At 40.7% G+C, this 20,513-nt stretch overlaps 4 protein-coding genes across 4 annotated transcripts in view; 1 reads left to right on the top strand and 3 right to left on the bottom strand.

Moving 5' to 3' along the window:
• Positions 1-20,513, top strand: part of LOC135337480 (dynein axonemal heavy chain 7-like) — a 63,548-nt gene that overhangs the window by 33,985 nt on the left and 9,050 nt on the right. Inside the window, exons 20-47 of the mRNA XM_064533411.1 lie at positions 8,769-8,955; positions 9,183-9,376; positions 9,616-9,814; positions 10,079-10,219; positions 10,574-10,730; positions 11,077-11,351; positions 11,560-11,821; positions 11,973-12,562; positions 12,832-12,981; positions 13,090-13,179; positions 13,366-13,638; positions 13,833-13,970; positions 14,138-14,256; positions 14,316-14,616; positions 14,870-15,025; positions 15,233-15,355; positions 15,461-15,603; positions 15,819-15,994; positions 16,251-16,457; positions 16,688-16,865; positions 17,081-17,222; positions 17,474-17,706; positions 17,926-18,106; positions 18,479-18,708; positions 18,972-19,101; positions 19,343-19,543; positions 19,684-19,887; positions 20,173-20,315. Of these exons, the coding sequence (XP_064389481.1) occupies positions 8,769-8,955; positions 9,183-9,376; positions 9,616-9,814; positions 10,079-10,219; positions 10,574-10,730; positions 11,077-11,351; positions 11,560-11,821; positions 11,973-12,562; positions 12,832-12,981; positions 13,090-13,179; positions 13,366-13,638; positions 13,833-13,970; positions 14,138-14,256; positions 14,316-14,616; positions 14,870-15,025; positions 15,233-15,355; positions 15,461-15,603; positions 15,819-15,994; positions 16,251-16,457; positions 16,688-16,865; positions 17,081-17,222; positions 17,474-17,706; positions 17,926-18,106; positions 18,479-18,708; positions 18,972-19,101; positions 19,343-19,543; positions 19,684-19,887; positions 20,173-20,315 (5,523 nt within the window). The remainder of the gene's footprint in view (positions 1-8,768; positions 8,956-9,182; positions 9,377-9,615; positions 9,815-10,078; positions 10,220-10,573; positions 10,731-11,076; positions 11,352-11,559; positions 11,822-11,972; positions 12,563-12,831; positions 12,982-13,089; positions 13,180-13,365; positions 13,639-13,832; positions 13,971-14,137; positions 14,257-14,315; positions 14,617-14,869; positions 15,026-15,232; positions 15,356-15,460; positions 15,604-15,818; positions 15,995-16,250; positions 16,458-16,687; positions 16,866-17,080; positions 17,223-17,473; positions 17,707-17,925; positions 18,107-18,478; positions 18,709-18,971; positions 19,102-19,342; positions 19,544-19,683; positions 19,888-20,172; positions 20,316-20,513) is intronic.
• Positions 1,767-2,294, bottom strand: LOC135337526 (uncharacterized). The gene has a single exon (XM_064533467.1). The coding sequence runs from the start codon at positions 2,234-2,236 to the stop codon at positions 1,880-1,882; it is 357 nt and encodes a 118-aa protein (XP_064389537.1). The 5' UTR covers positions 2,237-2,294; the 3' UTR covers positions 1,767-1,879.
• Positions 4,901-5,499, bottom strand: LOC135337519 (uncharacterized). The gene has a single exon (XM_064533461.1). The coding sequence runs from the start codon at positions 5,497-5,499 to the stop codon at positions 5,035-5,037; it is 465 nt and encodes a 154-aa protein (XP_064389531.1). The 3' UTR covers positions 4,901-5,034.
• Positions 7,476-8,033, bottom strand: LOC135337525 (uncharacterized). Its single transcript, XM_064533466.1, has one exon. The coding sequence runs from the start codon at positions 7,965-7,967 to the stop codon at positions 7,593-7,595; it is 375 nt and encodes a 124-aa protein (XP_064389536.1). The 5' UTR covers positions 7,968-8,033; the 3' UTR covers positions 7,476-7,592.

Raw genomic sequence — 20,513 nt, 5'->3', positions numbered from 1 at the left:
TGATGACCTGGCACTCACAGCCAGACGTCACATATCCGCAGGGGTGAAAATAAGTATTTTATCATTGTGTCAAGTCATTTTCAATGTTCACCTGCCACCAATGAAAGGACCTGATAGCCTGTCGTCATAATCATAATTATGTCTTATTGATTTTTGTTTTGATGTTTATAATCGTAATAATAATATTATGTTATAGTTGTGACACATGCACGAGTGCCACATGGGATATATTGGCTCAGTAGTGACTTAGGCCCGAGGGCCGCAGGCCTCGAGGGCAAAGGGTACTGAGCCAATATATTCCATGTGCGCACGAGTGAGCTGTGTAGCAACTGATTTGTTGCATTCCTTGTGCATTCCTTTCCGTGTACACATCACTCCTTTTATAGGACAACTAGTTTCAACTACTTGTGGTGGCTGTGGAATGCACCAGACGCATGAAAAACGTTTTCTGCATGCCTACCACTGAATCTGTTTAACAGTGTTATACTATAAAAGGGACCGTTTCAGGTTACTGGGTGGACGGTGGGCTTTAGGTAACTTCAGCCATACTATGCCAGTATCTAGATAGTGGCACAGTTCAAGGCTTGACCTGTGCCATATGGCAGATATTGGCACAATGTTTCCTTTGATCTGCCCACTTAAAATACAACAAAGTAGTATAAAGCACAACTCATAAAACCAGACTCTAAGTTCGAGCTAAAGCAGTCTAGAGTCCACTGACTGTCTATTAAACTCAAAAGCACCAAAGAGTAGAAACATGTCTTTCTGGTCTAGCCAGTCATGGAGTCAGGACTGATGATACTTCTCATAAGAGCACTGCCACTTCTTGTCTCTTTGGATAGGTTCTTGCTTTGAACTGCTTGCATCAATGGCACTGGGATGCACTCAATTTTCTTGAACTAGCTACGTAGATACATGCATGTACGTAGATAGATCTAGTAGCTCTACAAATTATTGCTGATTCGCCTTTTTTGCACACATGGCAGATAATTAATTTTCTGAGCATGCGCAGTTGTTGTCCAGTAGTTCATGCAGTACAATAGACGGCCAAGCAGGCTATATGCTCAGATTTTGGCCGGTGGCCGGCTGTTATTTTCATCCCTGTATATATTGTAGCACTTAATAGAAAGTTATGCACTTGTAATACAGCTATTTATGCAAGCTGCTAAAGAGGCTACCATACGGTTGGAATATTTCTCGGGTGTAAAATTTTGTGCAATTCAATATTTTGTCTTTATTATGAGGGCATACGAAGCCTTCCACGAGTTCTAATTTTCAGGTTCTGCAGCCACCCACGAAAAATAAAAAACACCACGAAATTTTCTACGTGCACGGTATATATATTATTGTCAGTGCAGACGTATATAGCTTACATGTAGTTATAGCTGAGTGTGCCTGGCCTAGTAGCAACACGTATACGTAACTATAAAAACGAGACTGATCATGTAGATTGTGGATTTTTGTAAAATTCTCATTTTGAATCCATCTACCTGCCACAGAGAGTGGGAGGGCAGGTTGCTATTGGTCCAAGAGATCCTCGATGAATGGCTCAAAGTGCAGGCCACCTGGCTCTATCTCGAGCCCATCTTCTCCTCCCCTGATATCATGGCCCAGATGCCGGAGGAAGGCCATACACGTATTATTACTTTAGCTGCTATATTCTGCGTATACTACCCTATGACTAGGTTCCCTGCAGTTAGATAGTTTCCTAGTGTACGCTAGTACTCCTACTACACTTACATACATCGTGTGAAAACACAAATTCTCATTTCAATTTTTGCAATTGCATCAAATTTCTAAGTTCTACCCTTCTACACTAGTCTATTTCTACATGAATTTCTCAGTTCTCGACAGTACGTTTCCACTGAAACACTGGCACTTAACGACGACCGAGTCCATACTTCACTCCGTACTTTAGTGCTGTTGGTCCATACTTCTTCACTCCTCTTGCCACCTTCCTGGCTATGCGCCTCCATCCTTGCACCTTAGCTGGAATCTGCTCTCGAGCAAAGAACTCCTGAAGGTCTGCTTCCTCGCTGTCATCGTCTTCATCTTGGAGTTGGGCAAGGAAGGACTCCATTTGAGCAGCATGGTCGTCTTGCTCAGAGGCTTCTTCTTGCTCCATCAGTTTGTTTAGAAATGCCTCAATTTCAGCATCTTCATTCTCAGTAGGAGCAGCGTAAGCCACACTGCCTGTGAGGGCAACAAATGCCAGGACGAGAATAGCCACCTTCATGTTTGAGCGTTTCTTGAGTCGGTTGTAAGTAGTTGGATGAGTTTGAGGAATGGTTATTCTGTGGCAGTCGTGTCGTGTTTTTATAGACAAGAGGATGCAATGTTGTACAGACAAATACACGTATAGTGTATATAATTATGCATGTTGGCTGCTATATAGATTCTGTGTATGGTACCTCAGGCTTAGGTTCCCTTCATCCATATGTGTGTCTGTATAGTCTATTACTATTGCTATACATGTACCCTTGTTATTGACAGTGAGCCTCTAGCTACCTCTTTCCCTGCTTGTAATTTTGGTTTCTTTGAATCCAATTGTTTCCAACTACCTGGAACTATTGTTATGTTAATGATTAGTAAGATCTGTGTACGCACATGATGTGCCCTTGGCACACTAATATGGTTATAATTCACAATCAAATCAAACGTTCCCTATTTTAGACTTTTGTACTCGACTAACTTCTATACAATACGTACATGTATACGTATACATGAGACTATAAAATGCTTACACATGATACTGACTATTCTTGTTTTATTTGCATGCATATACAATATATCATGTCACAGTATACCATAGTGATAAAAGTTATATGCACGATACAAACTAATGGTATTTATGCGAGCGGCTAAAGAGGCTATTATTGTCAGTGCATACGTATAGCTTACATGTAGTTATATAGCTGTGCCTGGCTGCCTATAGTAGCAATACCTATATACGTAAGACTGGTAGTTTGTTGATTCTTGCTCATTTTGAATCCAAAATGAGCAAGAATGTTCTGTTTTGTCTTTATCTGCATACATGTACAATAACACGTATAATTATATCAGGGATGAAAATAAGTATTTTATCACTGGCTGAACTTTGTCAGGTCATTTTCAATGTTGACCGGCCATCAGCAAATGATGACCTGGCACTCACAGCCAGACGTCACATATCCGCAGGGGTGAAAATAAGTATTTTATCATTGTGTCAAGTCATTTTCAATGTTTACCTGCCACCAATGAAAGGACCTGATAGCCTGTCGTCATAATCATAATTATGTCTTATTGATTTTTGTTTTGATGTTTATAATCGTAATAATAATATTATGTTATAGTTGTGACACATGCACGAGTGCCACATGGGATATAATTATTGGCTCAGTAGTGACTTAGGCCCGAGGGCCGCAGGCCTCGAGGGCAAAGGGTACTGAGCCAATATATTCCATGTGCGCACGAGTGAGCTGTGTAGCAACTGATTTGTTGCATTCCTTGTGCATTCCTTTCCGTGTACACATCACTCCTTTTATAGGACAACTAGTTTCAACTACTTGTGGTGGCTGTGGAATGCACCAGACGCATGAAAAACATTTTCTGCATGCCTACCACTGAATCTGTTTAACAGTGTTATTACTATAAAAGGGACCGTTTCAGGTTACTGGGTGGACGGTGGGCTTTAGGTAACTTCAGCCATACTATGCCAGTATCTAGATAGTGGCACAGTTCAAGGCTTGACCTATGCCATATGGCAGATATTGGCACAGTGTTTCCTTTGATCTGCCCACTCAAAATGCAACAAAGTAGTATAAAGCACAACTCATAAAACCAGACTCTAAGTTCGAGCTAAACCAGTCTAGAGTCCACTGACTGTCTATTAAACTCAAAAGCACCAAAGAGTAGAAACATGTCTTTCTGGTGTAGCCAGTCATGGAGTCAGGACTGATAATACTTCTCATAAGAGCACTGCCACTTCTTGTCTCTTTGGATAGGTTCTTGCTTTGAACTGCTTGCATCAATGGCACTGGGATGCACTCAGTTTTCTTGAACTAGCTACGTAGATACATGCATGTACGTAGATAAATCTAGTAGCTCTACAAATTATTGCTGATTCGCCTTTTTTGCACACATGGCAGATAATTAATTTTCTGAGCATGCGCAGTTGTTGTCCAGTAGTTCATGCAGTACAATAGACGGCCAAGCAGGCTATATGCTCAGATTTTGGCCGGTGGCCGGCTGTTATTTTCATTCCTGTATATATTGTAGCACTTGATAGAAAGTTATGCACTTGTAATACAGCTATTTATGCGAGCTGCTAAAGAGGCTACCATACGGTTGGAATATTTCTCGGGTGTAAAATTTTGTGCAATTCAATATTAATTTTTGTCTTTATTATGAGGGCATACAAAGCCTTCCACGGGTTCTAATTTTCAGGTTCTGCAGCCACCCACGAAAAACGCGAAATTAAAAACACCACAAAATTTTCTACGTGCACGGTATATATATTATTGTCAGTGCAGACGTATATAGCTTACATGTAGTTATAGCTGAGTGTGCCTGGCCTAGTAGCAACACGTATACGTAACTATAAAAATGAGACTGATCATGTAGATTGTGGATTTTTGTAAAATACTCATTTTGAATCCATCTACCTGCCACATAGAGTGGGAGGGCAAGTTGCTATTGGTTCAAGAGATCCTCGATGAATGGCTCAAAGTGCAGGCCACCTGGCTCTATCTCGAGCCCATCTTCTCCTCCCCTGATATCATGGCCCAGATGCCGGAGGAAGGCCATACACGTATTATTACTTTAGCTGCTATATTCTGCGTATACTACCCTATGACTATAGGTTCTCTGCAGTTAGATAGTTTTTTAGTGTACACTAGTACTCCTACTACACTTACATACATCATGTGAAAACACAAATTCTCATTTCAATTTTTGCATTTGCATCAAATTTCTAAGTTCTACTCTTCTACACTAGTCTATTTCTACATGAGTTTCTCAGTTCTCGACAGTACGTTTCCACTGAAACACTGGCACTTAACGACGACCGAGTGCCCTTACTACACTTGGTCCATACTTCACTCCGTACTTTAGTGCTGTTGGTCCGTACTTCTTCACTCCTCTTGCCACACTCCTGGCTATGCGCCTCCATCCTTGCACCTTAGCTAGGATCTGCTCTCGAGCAAAGAACTCCTGAAGGGCTGCTTCCTCGCCGTCATCATCTTCATCTTGGAGTTGGGCAAGGAAGGACTCCATTTGAGCAGCATGGTCGTCTTGCTCAGAGGCTTCTTCTTGCTCCATCAGTTTGTTTACAAATGCCTCAATTTCAGCATCTTCATTCTCAGTAGGAGCAGTGTAAGCCACACTGGCTGTGAGGGCAACAAATGCCATGACGAGAATAGCCACCTTCATGTTTGAGCGTTTCTTGAGTCGGTTGTAAGTAGTTGGATGAGTTTGAGGAATGGTTATTCTGTGGCAGTCGTGTCGTGTTTTTATAGACATGCAAGAGGACGCAATGTTGTACAGACAAATACACGTATAGTGTATATAATTATGCATGTTGGCTGCTGTATAGATTCTGTGTATGGTACCTCAAGCTTAGGTTCCCTTCATCAACAATAGGTTCCATATGTTTGTCTGTATACTCTATTACTATTGCTATACATGCACCGTTGTTGTGAGTCCTGACACAATGAGCCTCTAGCTACCTCCTGCCCGACAAGCATGCTTGTAATTTTGGTTTCTTTGAATCCAATTGTTTCCAACTACCTGTTTACTGAATGTTTCATGTGTGCTAGGCTGTACACAAAGTTTCTTTTTGCTACCGTCTGGTGTTAATAAACTACCTGGAACTATTGTTATGTTAATGGTTAGTAAGATCTGTGTACACACATGATGTGCCCTAGCTTGGACACTAATATGGTTATAGTTCACAATCAAACTTTTCCTATCCAACTATCTTTTGTACTTCTATACAATACTTATATGCATATGGACTATAAAAATGCCTGCACTTGACATACGTATACTGACTATTATGTTCTGTTTTGTCTTTATCTGCATACATGTACAATAACACGTATAATTATATCAGGGATGAAAATAAGTATTTTATCACTGGCTGAACTTTGTCAGGTCATTTTCAATGTTGACCGGCCATCAGCAAATGATGATCTGGCACTCACAGCCAGACGTTCCATGTCCGCAGGGGTGAAAATAAGTATTTTATCATTGTGTCAAGTCATTTTCAATGTTCACCTGCCACCAATGAATGGACCTGATAGCCTGTCGTCATAATCATAATTATGTCTTATTGATTTTTTGTTTTGATGTTTAGAATCGTAATAATAATAAATTATTATAGTAGTATAAAGCACAACTCATAAAACCAGACTCTAAGTTCGAGCTAAACCAGTCTAAAGTCCACTGACTGTCTATTGAACTCAAAAGCACCAAAGAGTAGAAACATGTCTTTCTGGTCTAGCCAGTCATGGAGTCAGGACTGATGATACTTCTCATAAGAGCACTGCCACTTCTTGTCTCTTTGGATAGGTTCTTGCTTTGAACTGCTTGCATCAATGGCACTGGGATGCACTCAGTTTTCTTGAACTAGCTACGTAGATACATGCATGTATGTAGATAGATTTAGTAGCTCTACAAATTATTGCTGATTCGCCTTTTTTGCACACATGGCAGATAATTAATTTTCTGAGCATGCGCAGTTGTTGTCCAGTAGTTCATGCAGTACAATAGACGGCCAAGCAGGCTATATGCTCAGATTTTGGCCGGTGGCCGGCTATTATTTTCATCCCTGTATATATATTGTAGCACTTAGTAGAAAGTTATGCACTTGTAATACAGCTATTTATGTGAGCTGCTAAAGAGGCTACCATACGGTTGGAATATTTCTCGGGTGTAAAATTTTGTGCAATTCAATATTTTGTCTTTATTATGAGGGCATACAAAGCCTTCCACGGGTTCTAATTTTCAGGTTCTGCAGCCACCCACGAAAAACGCAAAATTAAAAACACCACGAAATTTTCTACGTGCATGGTATATATATTATTGTCAGTGCAGACGTATATAGCTTACATGTAGTTATAGCTGAGTGTGCCTGGCCTAGTAGCAACACGTATACGTAACTATAAAAACGAGACTGATCATGTAGATCGTGGATTTTTGTAAAATACTCATTTTGAATCCATCTACCTGCCACAGAGAGTGGGAGGGCAAGTTGCTATTGGTCCAAGAGATCCTCGATGAATGGCTCAAAGTGCAGGCCACCTGGCTTTATCTCGAGCCCATCTTCTCCTCCCCTGATATCATGGCCCAGATGCCGGAGGAAGGCCATACACGTATTATTACTTTAGCTGCTATATTCTGCGTATACTACCCTATGACTAGGTTCCCTGCAGTTAGATAGTTTCCTAGTGTACGCTAATAGTACTCCTACTACATACATCGTGTGAAAACACAAATTCTCATTTCAATTTTTGCATTTGCATCAAATTTCTAAGTTCTACTCTTCTACACTAGTCTATTTCTACATGAGTTTCTCAGTTTTCGACAGTACGTTACCACTGAAACACTGGCACTTAACGACGACCGAGTGCCCTTACTACACTTGGTCCATACTTCACTCCGTACTTTAGTGCTGTTGGTCCGTACTTCTTCACTCCTCTTACCACACTCCTGGCTATGCGCCTCCATCCTTGCACCTTAGCTCGGATCTGCTCTCGAGCAAAGAACTCCTGAAGGTCTGCTTCCTCGCCGTCATCATCTTCATCTTGGAGTTGGGAAAGGAAGGACTCCATTTGAGCAGCATGGTCGTCTTGCTCAGAGGCTTCTTCTTGCTCCATCAGTTTGTTCAGAAATGCCTCAATTTCAGCATCTTCATTCTCAGTAGGAGCAGCGTAAGCCACACTGGCTGTGAGGGCAACAAATGCCATGACGAGAATAGCCACCTTCATGTTTGAGCGTTTCTTGAGTCGGTTGTAAGTAGTTGGATGAGTTTGAGGAATGGTTATTCTGTGGCAGTCGTGTCGTGTTTTTATAGACATGCAAGAGGACGCAATGTTGTACAGACAAATACACGTATAGTGTATATAATTAAGCATGTTGGCTGCTGTATAGATTCTGTGTATGGTACCTCGGGCTTAGGTTCCCTTTATCCATATGTTTGTCTGTATACTCTATTACTCTTGCTATACATGTACCCTTGTTGTGGGTTGTTGTGGGTTATTGACAGTGAGCCTCTAGCTACCTCTTTCCCGACGAGCATGCTTGTAATTTTGGTTTCTTTGAATCCAATTGTTTCCAACTACCTGGAACTATTGTTATGTTAATGGTTAGTAAGATCTGTGTACGCACATGATGTGCCCTTGCACACTAATATGGTTATAATTCACAATCAAATCAAACGTTCCCTATTCAACAATATTGTACTCGACTAACTTCTATACAATACGTACATGTATACGTATACATGAGACTATAAAATGCTTACACATGATACTGACTATTCTTGTTTTATTTGCATACATGCATGTATAATATCATGTCACAGTATACTATAGTGATAAAAGTTATATGCACGATACAAACTAATGCTATGTATGCGAGCGGCTTAAAGAGGCTATTATTGTCAGTGCATACGTATAGCTTACATGTAGTTATATAGCTGTGCCTGGCTGCCTAGTAGCAACACGTATATACGTAAGACTGATAGATTGTTGATTCTTGCTCATTTTGAATCCATCCACCCGTCACAGAGAGTGGGAAGGAAAGTTGCTATTGGTCCAAGAAATCCTCGATGAATGGCTCAAGGTGCAGGCCACCTGGCTCTATCTGGAGCCCATCTTCTCCTCCCCTGATATCATGGCCCAGATGCCAGAGGAAGGCCGTCGCTTCACTCAGGTTGACAAGAACTGGAGGGACATTATCAAGGCTTCCGAGTCGGTCAGTACATGCACTATAACAATCAAATACATCTAGTTCTATGGTTACTATTATAACTTGCGTAATTAAGTTATAATAGTAACCATAGAACTAGATGTATTGTGCTGTTTCACTTGAAATATTTATAGTTCCTGGCTTGTGGTAGCTAGTACACCTGTCTTGCTGCAAGCAAGCCAATTTAGTTTTGTTATTCTCATAATTTGATTGTTTTCTCTTCATAAACACAGGACCACCATTGTCTTGTGGTCGTAACCATCGACAAGATGCTTGAAAGACTCAAAAAATCCAACGAACTATTGGAGCTCATTCTGAAAGGCCTCAACGAATATCTCGAGAAAAAGAGACTCTATTTTCCGCGATTTTTCTTTCTCTCCAACGATGAGATGTTGGAAATCCTCTCAGAAACAAAGGACCCTACACGGTAACTACTATTGTCATGGCAACAGTATAAATGTATTTGTACTACCGTATTTATTCGATTTAACGTGATATTAACTTTTGCAAGACTATGCATGTGTACATAAAACAAATGATGGTGCTATTTATAATCGATAAAATGTTCAAATGTCGCATAATTAGAGGATCACCTTAAATAAGTACTGTAGTCTTTTATTATGTTGAATTAATTGCTATGCTAACAATTTCATTCTCTCTGAACAGAGTCCAGCCGCATCTCAAGAAGTGTTTTGAGGGCATAGCAAAGCTCTCGTTCACAGAAGACCTGGACATTACTCACATGAAGAGCAGTGAGGGGGAGATAGTCCCACTCTGTGAGGTTATCTCTACATCCAAGGCTCGTGGTCAAGTCGAGAAATGGCTACTCGAACTAGAAACCATTATGTCCACTTCTATACACAAGGTAGCTATTATTGTCTGTAGTGCTTATGTAACAATAGTGTATTCAAGATGTATCTAGGCGCAACTATGCCATATTTGCAGTAGGAATCAAAGCGCTGGTTTTCTTGAAAAAATCCCATCCATATATACATTATAAAAAAACACTTTAGGAAAATCATAATTATATGTGTATGTCCACGTACATAGGCCTTTGCAGGCTCACCAGTAACACACATACATTGTACATGTAACACCGGTTCACTCAAGTTGTTATCTCCTTGTATAGGTGATTCAAGAGTCTATGCTGGCCTACACAGTGTCAGAGCGTACCAGCTGGGTCATTAACTGGCCAGGTCAAGCCGTCCTCTGTGTATCACAGAAATACTGGACTGACTATGTCCACGAGTCCATCAGAAATGGACAACAGGTAAATATTTTTCTTAAAATTGAAAACATTGTCTTTAGCATGTACAGTACATGTACATGCACGTAAGTGACAGATTGTAGAAATCGATATGCATAATTATGATAGACATTGCGTGTCAACAAAGGCCAACCACTATACAACGCTTTGTTCCTCAAAGGTGTTCGTTATAAAGCATTTTTAAGGGGTTCCACTGTACGTACATGTAGTAGCCTCAAAATCAAGGCTGGCACACTACTATACATTAGTATAAATTGACCATAGAGATACGTATACTGGGTGAATAATTATGTGTACCTAACAGTCGCTTTGTACGTATGTATTTCATCATGTACATATCCATCCTTTCCCTTATAGGCTTTGGAGACGTATCTTGAGAAGAACAACTCTCAGATTGATGCCATTGTCAAGTTGGTGAGGGGCAAGCTGAACAAGCAGAACAGGACTACACTCGGTGCTTTAGTGGTGCTCGATGTGCACTCACGAGACGTCATGGTCAAACTAGTCAAAGAGAGTGAGTTAATGTATTTTCTAGTTCGGAATCTAAACCTTGAATGTTTTTCATCCAGTTAGAGGGGTTTAGGCTTCTGTCAGGTAGGGGGGCAGCCAACCCCAGAACATTTGCTAACAACTCTTGCCAAAATTACAATGTTATACATGTATGTACGTATTCTTATTTAAAAGTGGGGGGGGGCTGGACTCTGCTTATTCAGGCTCTGCACGTACATGTACATGTCTGTATACGTTACTATTGACTGGTCTATTCTATGCAAAGACAGAAATCTGAACTTCTCATTGTTCTATTTTTTTGTATAATAATTATGATAAACATTGTGTCATGTGATCTTATACTCTGCCAGAGGTGACTAGTGAGAATGATTTTGAGTGGCTGAGTCAAATGCGCTACTATTGGGAGGAGGAAAATATTATCACTCGTATGATCAACTCTCACTTGGCCTACGGTTACGAATATCTCGGAAATTCCGGTCGTCTTGTTATCACACCACTGACGGATAGATGCTACCGTACCTTATTTGGTGCTCTTCATCTTCATTTGGGTGGAGCTCCCGAAGGTCCTGCTGGTACGGGAAAAACTGAGACAGTCAAAGATCTGGCCAAGGCTGTGGCTAAACAGGTGACTATCATCTCTGTATGCCAGTGCGTAGTTTTCATGCATGTATCTTTTTTAAATGGCTATTCGTAAATTATGGTTTGAAAATTCTCGAAAATGATCTAAATTTCCCAGTTTCAGAAAATAACCCAAGTTACATGTATAGTTATATCGTTACTCCCAAGATTTCACTTCTAATTGTAGTTACAGGTTTTGTTTCATTCCTCTGTAGTGTGTTGTGTTCAACTGCTCTGATGGTCTCGACTATATTGCCCTGGGCAAGTTCTTCAAAGGTCTTGCCTCTTGTGGTGCATGGTCCTGTTTCGATGAGTTCAACCGAATCGATCTGGAAGTGTTGTCTGTGGTAGCCCAGCAGATTATGACCATACAGCGTGGTATTAACGCTGGTGCTACCATGTTATTGTTTGAGGGCACTGAGATTAAACTGGACCCAACCTGCTCTGTGTTCATCACCATGAACCCTGGATATGCCGGTAAGCTGCGTACGTAGCAACTGAGGTGTTGGTTTCCTGTAAATAATTTATACATGTACATGTAAACCGTGTTCGCAATTGGCTGTTGAAAATCTACGAAATTTTCCCATCTTTTAAGCGTCAGTAATTATTGTTTTCATTATCTGTATAGGTCGCTCTGAGTTACCTGACAATCTGAAAGCTCTCTTCAGACCTGTAGCCATGATGGTGCCTGATTACGCTATGATTGCCGAGATTGTGCTCTATTCTTGTGGCTTCTTCAATGCACGTCCGCTCTCCGTGAAAATCGTGGCCACCTATCGACTCTGCTCTGAGCAGCTCTCTTCTCAGCATCATTACGATTACGGCATGCGTGCTGTAAAATCTGTATTAACTGCAGCTGGTAATCTTAAATTAAAGTATCCAGAGGAAAATGAGGACATTTTAATGTTGAGATCAATTCGTGATGTCAATTTACCCAAGTTTTTGTCACATGATTTACCACTTTTCGCCGGTATCACGTCTGATTTATTCCCTGGTGTAACTCTACCTGAACCAGATTATTCGCTTCTCTTGCCGGCTATTAAAGACAACTGTGAAAAAATGAACTTGCAAAGAACTGAAGTTTTTGAGGGGAAGATTTTGCAGATCTACGAAATGATGGTTGTCCGTCATGGTTTCATGATTGTTGGTGAACCATTTGGTGGCAAGACATGTGCTTACAGAGTGTTGGCCGGTGCTCTGTCTGATATCTGTGAAAAGGTACGTGCATGTATGTACATACTACTATTGCACATTGAGTATAGGCTCCCTCTTTAACACGTAGTGCTAGGGGTGAATTAGCTATATGGCCATGAGTTAGCAAAATTATTCTACATATGTACAATTTATGTGTACATGTATACACAATGTGTACAGTTTCTATAGTCTCTATTCAACGGGAAATTTAGCGAGATTATACTGGCTGTACTACATGCCCCTCAATACACCCACACACACACACACATGCACACACACACCCACTCATGCAGGGTTTGGGAGATGAACAGAAGGTCATCATTACAGTCATCAATCCCAAGTCCATCACCATGGGCCAACTCTACGGATCATTTGACCCTATCTCCCACGAGTGGTCTGATGGTATTCTCGCCGTCAGCTACAGAGCTTTTGCTTCTTCTCAAGTACGTTAACACTTTGTGCATACATGTACCTGCTGTATTATTTTCTGCAGTATGGTAACATTAATTTTATAGATGTATTCTTGTCTTTATACGTACACATGTTAATAGACTCCGGATCGTAAGTGGCTCATCTTTGATGGCCCAGTGGATGCTATTTGGATTGAGAACATGAACACTGTACTGGATGACAACAAAAAGGTGCAGCTAGTATAATTACATTATACATAGCTACTGAGCTGATACATGTACTTTTTATTATTGTATAATTTATACAGAACTTTAAATACATACGTTGTACTTATCACGGACAATCTGTATGTGAGAGCTGTGTAAATTATACAAGTTAAATTGTCTTTTATTAATATTCCATTTACCCATGCAAAGCTTTGCCTGATGAGCGGTGAAATTATCCAACTCTCTTCCACCACTAACCTCATATTTGAGCCCATGGATCTAGAGGTGGCCTCTCCAGCCACTGTGTCTCGATGTGGCATGATCTACATGGAACCCTCCATGCTTGGATGGGAGCCTCACCTGCTCTCCTGGCTCAATACACTACCACCAGCACTTACTGACGACCATAAAGAGTTGATTGCGTCACTCTATAAGAGAATGGTGCCTACTTTGTTGGACTTTGTACGCAAATCAGGCTTCAAGGTATATACATGTAGTACAGAATTTGTATATTAGCTACAATGCGTACATTTGCTGCTACTGTACTTATACACGTACATTTATGCTGTCGTTCTAATTAAAAATGTGTGCATAATAATAGATACTGTACGTATATATACTGCTACGTTTTTTAAAAGATAGAGTGTCCACTATTCTTTTCACCTTCACATGCATAGGAGCTAAGTCAAACCACTGATGCCAACCTGGTCCATTCCCTCATGAATATTCATGAGAGTCAGCTGGATGAGTTCAAAGATGAGGCAACATTTCAGAAACTAAATCTCATGCCCAAACAAGTAGAGTCCTGGCTCATGGTGCGTATATTGTGTGTCCTCTACCTATACACACACACACATATATATACACGTACTAAGCATTTGATTATGATTATTGTTCTTCAGTACTATCCATATAAGTATGCGTTACTGAACGTATCATCGCTATACTGCCATGCTTCTGTTATGTATCTACATGTATATAGGGCACCTACTTATTTGCTCTGGTCTGGTCCATCGGAGCTAGCACTGCCACTGGGGGTAGGAGAGAATTCAATTTCATATTAAGAGAGATCACGACTGGACCTCTACTACCGGAAACAAAGTGAGAAATATACAACACACAATTGGAACTTGTCATTGACCAGTGCATGCTCTATATAGGGAGCAATACCATCTCTACGAGAGCTGTGGTGCCCCCACCAAACCTTTCCCAGTTCCATTTCCAGAGGATGGGGAGGTCTATGACTATCGCTTTCTCAAAGAAGATTCTGGGTCATGGGTGCTCTGGGCTGACGAACTCAAAGATGTTTCTCCAATCCCTAAAGACATTCCTTTCAACTCTATTATTATTCCGACGGTTGATACTATACGGTACACGTACCTCATGGATATGTTGGTCAAGCACGGGAAGCCCTGCCTGTTTGTGGGGCCAACCGGTACAGGAAAGTCTGTTTACATCCAAGTAAGTGTCCTGGTACACAGTACAGTAGACAAATACATCTGTGCGCAATACAGTTTCGCTATGATAATTACAGGTATTATTATCAATTATATGTAAGGCCAAAATTAAGTCGTGATATTTATATTTTCAAAGAGAATTGCTCACTACTTTTAAAATATTCGCATCCAGCTTTCCTAATGACTGATTTATTTCAACTAGAGTTTGCTTGTTGTATTTTTTCTTATAGACTCATTTTGTGTGATTTCTGCTATAGGACTTTGTTCTGAACAAGCTACCCAAGGACGTGTACAAGCCAGTCCTCATCAATTTCTCTGCCCAGACTAGCGCCAACCAGACTCAGAACATTATCCTCTCAAAGCTGGACAAGAGGAGAAAGGGAGTCTTTGGCCCACCCATGGGCTGGAAAACAGTTAGTAGCTCTGTGTTTTAGAGTGTATGTACTTATTTTGTCGCTGATGTAACTGCATTGTAATTATAGCTTATAATGTGAATTGTCCATTGATTTCTTTAATAAATTACGCACATGCAGAAGGTGACATGTGCGTATACCAATAACTTAGTTTTCATTGCGTTAGTCTCTTCTCTCTCATTGCACATTAACACCACGCACGCAAAGGTTGTGTTTGTGGATGATCTCAACATGCCAGCCCGTGAGGAGTATGGGGCCCAGCCACCCATCGAGCTACTCAGACAATGGCAGGACCACTGGAACTGGTACGACCTCAAGGAAAACACAAAGGTGAGAGTTTTGGGCTACTCACATGTACATTGAATGTACATGTACTTACATTGCGTGTGTGTTTGACAAGAATCAATTGTTTATAACTTGAGTTTATTTCTGTAGATGAACCTGGTAGACATTGTTCTGATAGCCGCCATGGGTCCCCCTGGTGGGGGTAGGAACCCGGTCACTTCTCGCTTTCTGAGGCATTTCAATACCATCACCATTAATGAGTTCGATGACTCCACAATGAAGCTCATCTTCAGGTACGTGTGTGTACAGTGTAGCATTATTATTATCCATTCAGCAAAATTAGCGTAGTCAGGATGATTTTGAGTATTCGTAACTGGTGTACAAATAATCTATTTGGGAAGTGTACCATTTTTTTATATTGTAGTATGTACAGTATTTGATCTTGTGAATATCTATAATGGCACTTAATTTATTTGACAATCCCCCTCCCCTAATTTCTGTTGTTCAGTCGTATCATGGACTGGCACTTGTCCAAAGGCTTCAGTGCTGAGGTGAATGAGTTGGGGAGTCAAGTGGTGACTGGGACTATGTCCATGTACAAGAGTGCCATGGTTAACCTGCTGCCTACACCAGCCAAGTCTCACTACCTCTTCAATCTCAGAGATTTCGCTCGTGTTATTCAAGGTGACTACACGTGTAACTAGTCAGTGTGCATGTCTATAAATTCGTAAGCAATTATTTTGTAGTGTTAGCAAATTTTGGGCTTATCCGACATTCATGAGTTTTTAAGATATCTCTAATTATGAGATTGGACATTCCATAATTAATTAAGTTATTATTGTCCTAAGGTACACAATTATTGCTGAAATTTACTATTTTTTAGTTATGCATACATGTATTATTATAATACTTCACATGTGCTCCCAATCATTCCATGCAGGCTTCCTGCTTGGTGATTCCTCTACGCTGAATGACGTGAATGTGTTGAAGAGGCTCTGGGCTCACGAGGTCATGAGGGTGTATTACGATCGTCTCGTGGATGACTCGGACAGAGCATGGCTGGTTAAAAATCTCAAGGAAGTCATGCAGAAAGATTTTGATACCAGCTTTGATGAGCTCTTTACACACCTGGACTTCAACAAGGATGGTACAATCACTTGTTTCACTTTATAAGTATAATTATTATAATATGTACTGCTTGCCTAATAATAATGAAGAAGCCGATTACTAATCATACAAAATTGAATTGGCTTGAGAATCATTGTACATGCATGTAATTAATTGTCTATAGAAAGCCTGTATATGTGTGCGTTGTACTATTTTCCACTCACCCACCCACCCACACACACACACACACACACACACACGCACGCACAGGTGTGGTGGAAGAGGATGATCTTCGTAGTCTCATGTTTTGTGATTTTGTGGATCCCAAGAATGATAATAAACCATATATGGAGGTGTTGGATGTGAACAAACTTCGACTGGTGGTAGAGAACTTCCTGGATGAGTACAACAATGTCAGCAAGAAACCCATGAACCTGGTCATGTTCAGGTGAGCTAACAGCAAACTAATTTCTCTCCATAATTTGTGATCTGTCTGTATGACAAAATACGTTGGTTTTAGTTTTACCACGGTATAGGTGATCGAATGTACTTCATTTGGCCCAGACTGCATACATTGACCTATTGCATTAATAGATGCATGGACTTTGTATTCCGTATTTGGTAAGGACTGCATGTATGAGCTGATAATTTATTTTTCTGTAGGTTTGCTATTGAGCACGTGTGTCGTATCTCCCGTATCATCAAACAGCCACGAGCTCACGCCCTCCTGGTGGGGGTGGGGGGGAGTGGTCGACAGTCACTCACTCGAATGGCAGCATACATGTCCGACTTTGAGGTCTTCCAGGTAAGAAGTTGATGATTACTTTGTCATGGAAAATAGTTAAATACGTATACTCAGGCAATGTAAAGCGAATGGTGTGAAAGTATACATGTATAATTATAATAATTATAGTGTTTTTTTAGTAATCAGTTTAATTGTTATGTACATGTACGTATACCTGATTAGAAAAAACATGGAAACTGAATAAAACGGCTGATTGTACTACTGTGCTGGGGACACAGTACTGACTGACTTTACATGTACCTCCTCCTTAGGTTGAGATCGGCAAAGGCTACACTTCTTTGGAATGGAGGGAGGATCTGAAAAAGATATTTCGTAAAGGTGCTGAGGGTAGCTCACCGGCTGTGTTCTTATTCACAGACACTCAAATCAAACAAGAGAACTTTCTAGAGGACATTGGCAATCTCCTCAATACAGGAGAGGTCCCTAACATGTTTCCTATCGATGAGAAGAACGAAATATGCTCCAAAATGAGACAGATTGACAAGTGAGTTATTGCTTTATGTGCCTATTTTTGCAAGTGTTTTTGGTAACATTTTTTAATTGTACGTACTAGCTCCGTATAGAAATTAAGTATACATGTATAGGCTATATAATAATATTTGTGTGTGGGTAAATCACAAGGTACATGTATATATATAGTACCCATTTGGTTGCCTATTCTTTTCGTACTTTGATCAACCCCACCCCCCACACACACACACAGAGCTCGTGAGAAGTCCAAGCAGACAGACGGTACTCCCCTGGCCCTGTTCAACATGTTCATAGATCGTGTGAGAGAGCAGCTCCATGTGGTACTGGCTATGAGCCCCATTGGAGATGCATTCAGAACCAGGCTCAGAATGTTCCCCTCTCTAGTTAACTGCTGCACCATCGATTGGTTCCAGGTACACAGATACCTACCTACATCTATACAGTGTGTTTATTCTCCATGCATGCACACACACTGTATGCATGTTTCAACGATTTCTGGTTCTTCGTAGTTTGTTTGTGACGAAAGGAAATACTGCATGTATACTACGTGTGAATGCATGTCTATATTACAGTAGTGTTTTGCAAGCATCAAACTCTGCGAATGCTACTGGCTTTGCAAAAATAAGATCGCAAATACTTACAGTACTTACATGACATTCCGATCTTTGCCTGAGTTCGCAAATTTTTCAGTCGCCAAACATTGTAATGCAGTACATGTATATCTTTGCTATGTGTGCCTCACATTGAAATTGAATGATTACTGATTGTTTTTCGTCCCTCTATAGAGTTGGCCCGATGATGCTCTACAGATTGTGGCTCGTCGTTTCCTTGACGACGTAGAAATGGACGACACAGTTAAAGAGTGCTGTGTTGACATGTGCAAAGAGTTTCATCAAACCACGAGAAAACTATCAAGCAAGTTCCTGGCCACTCTACAGAGACACAACTATGTGACACCAACCTCCTACCTCGAGCTCATCTCAACCTACAAGACATTGCTTTCAAAGAAAAGAAGGTATAGTTATACAGTTAGGCTATAAGCTACGTAAATGTACAAGTACGTGTGTTTGTGTATATAGTATGACGTTTTTTGGTCTCTACGCTTTAGTTGTAGTAAAAGCTGGGCCATAGCCATCTCCTTAAACTTTCCTAATACATTGTATCAGGAGTACTCCTGTACATGTAAGTATGCCAGTTCTATAATTATTTCACTGTATATAGTGCGTTTCTATGTTGTATGTATCAGAATCTCCTACTAATGTTTCCTTCCACACACAGTGAGGTGTTGAAGATGAAGCGTCGTTATGAGATGGGTCTGGATAAGCTAGAGTCTGCTGCCTCTCAAGTGGCAGGCATGCAACAGCAACTGGAGGAGCTCCAACCTCAGCTAGAGGAGTCCAGTGTACAGGTACAGTGGTTATACATTGTATAGAGTTTTAGAGTAAAATTTTCACAATTTTTGTTGATGTTGTTTTAGCTGAACAAACTTTCTAAGTAGGGGTATATAATTATGGCGTCTGTTTAGGGCTGTAATGTGTTGTGTATATGTACTGTACTTCAGTTTTGCTTCTCTTCTTACGTAAGATATATACTGATTCAGCTCACTTTCTCAATTGCTTTTAGTGTGATAATTGACCTCCCGTATTCAGGTAGCTCAAATGATTGTGGTGATTGAAAAAGAGTCAAAGGAGGTAGCAAAAAAGGAAACAGTCGTTAAAGCTGACGAGGCAGTGGCTAATAAGCAAGCCATGGAAGCGAAGGCTATAAAGGACGAGTGTGATGCTGACCTGGCCGAGGCCATCCCTATACTGGAATCTGCTCTAGCTGCTCTGAAAACACTCACTTCACAAGTGCGTTCAAACTTTTGATATTATTTGCCGACAAATTTATGTTTTGTATCTTATTTGTCAATTAGCAAGAGTTTCGTAACACTTAAATTCGAAGTAGCAATTAAGTTACCTATTAGATTATGTACCTCTCTCACGTACAGGATATCACTGTGGTCAAGACCATGAAGAGTCCTCCAGCTGGTGTCAAACTAGTCATGGAGGCTATCTGTATTCTAAAGGGCTTCAAGCCAGACAGAATTCCCGACCCATCTGGATCAGGCAAGAAGATGGAGGACTACTGGGGCCCTTCAAAGAGGCTGCTCGGTGATATGAAGTTCTTGCAGTCACTCAGAGAATACGATAAGGTGCGTAAATAATACAAGATTGGTACGCCCGTATGTATATAGAGAGAGATTAAACGAATTTATTAGTGACAACCATCCTGCTCGCATTCTAAATGACTGTAATATTCCAAAGATTCCAGCTACATGGGGGTACGCCCACACTACGTACTTAGTGGTGGTCAGTACTGTAATAGTTTACCACATACAGTACATGTTATTGAAAATAGCCATGCACGTACCACTTGGACACATCACGGAGATTCGATGTTAGTATAACACGATCCTTAATTGGTATGTTTTGTGCAGGACAATATCAATCCGACTGTGATAGGCAAGATTCGAAGCACCTATACCAACAACCCAGAGTTTGACCCTGCTAAGATTAAGAATGCATCGACTGCAGCCGAGGGTCTATGCAAGTGGGTGGTGGCCATGGAGAAATATGACCGGTAAGTGCTTTTAGTAATCTACGTCCTCTCACTGTATGATAACTGATCCTTCAGGCGTATCTAGTTTGGCAAAGTTATGAAATTTGAATGTCCATTCCATCAGCAGTAGCCATCTCCATAATTATTGTACATCCTCATCTACGTAACTATATACATGTACGTATATGTAATGAAAGGGTACGTGTTTCAAAAAAGTGT

This window comes from Halichondria panicea, chromosome 6 (assembly GCF_963675165.1).
Source record: "Halichondria panicea chromosome 6, odHalPani1.1, whole genome shotgun sequence".
In the NCBI taxonomy this organism is placed as follows: domain Eukaryota; kingdom Metazoa; phylum Porifera; class Demospongiae; order Suberitida; family Halichondriidae; genus Halichondria; species Halichondria panicea.
The sequence above is the reverse complement of the archived record's forward strand: the minus strand, read 5'-3'. Positions and strand labels throughout refer to the sequence as shown.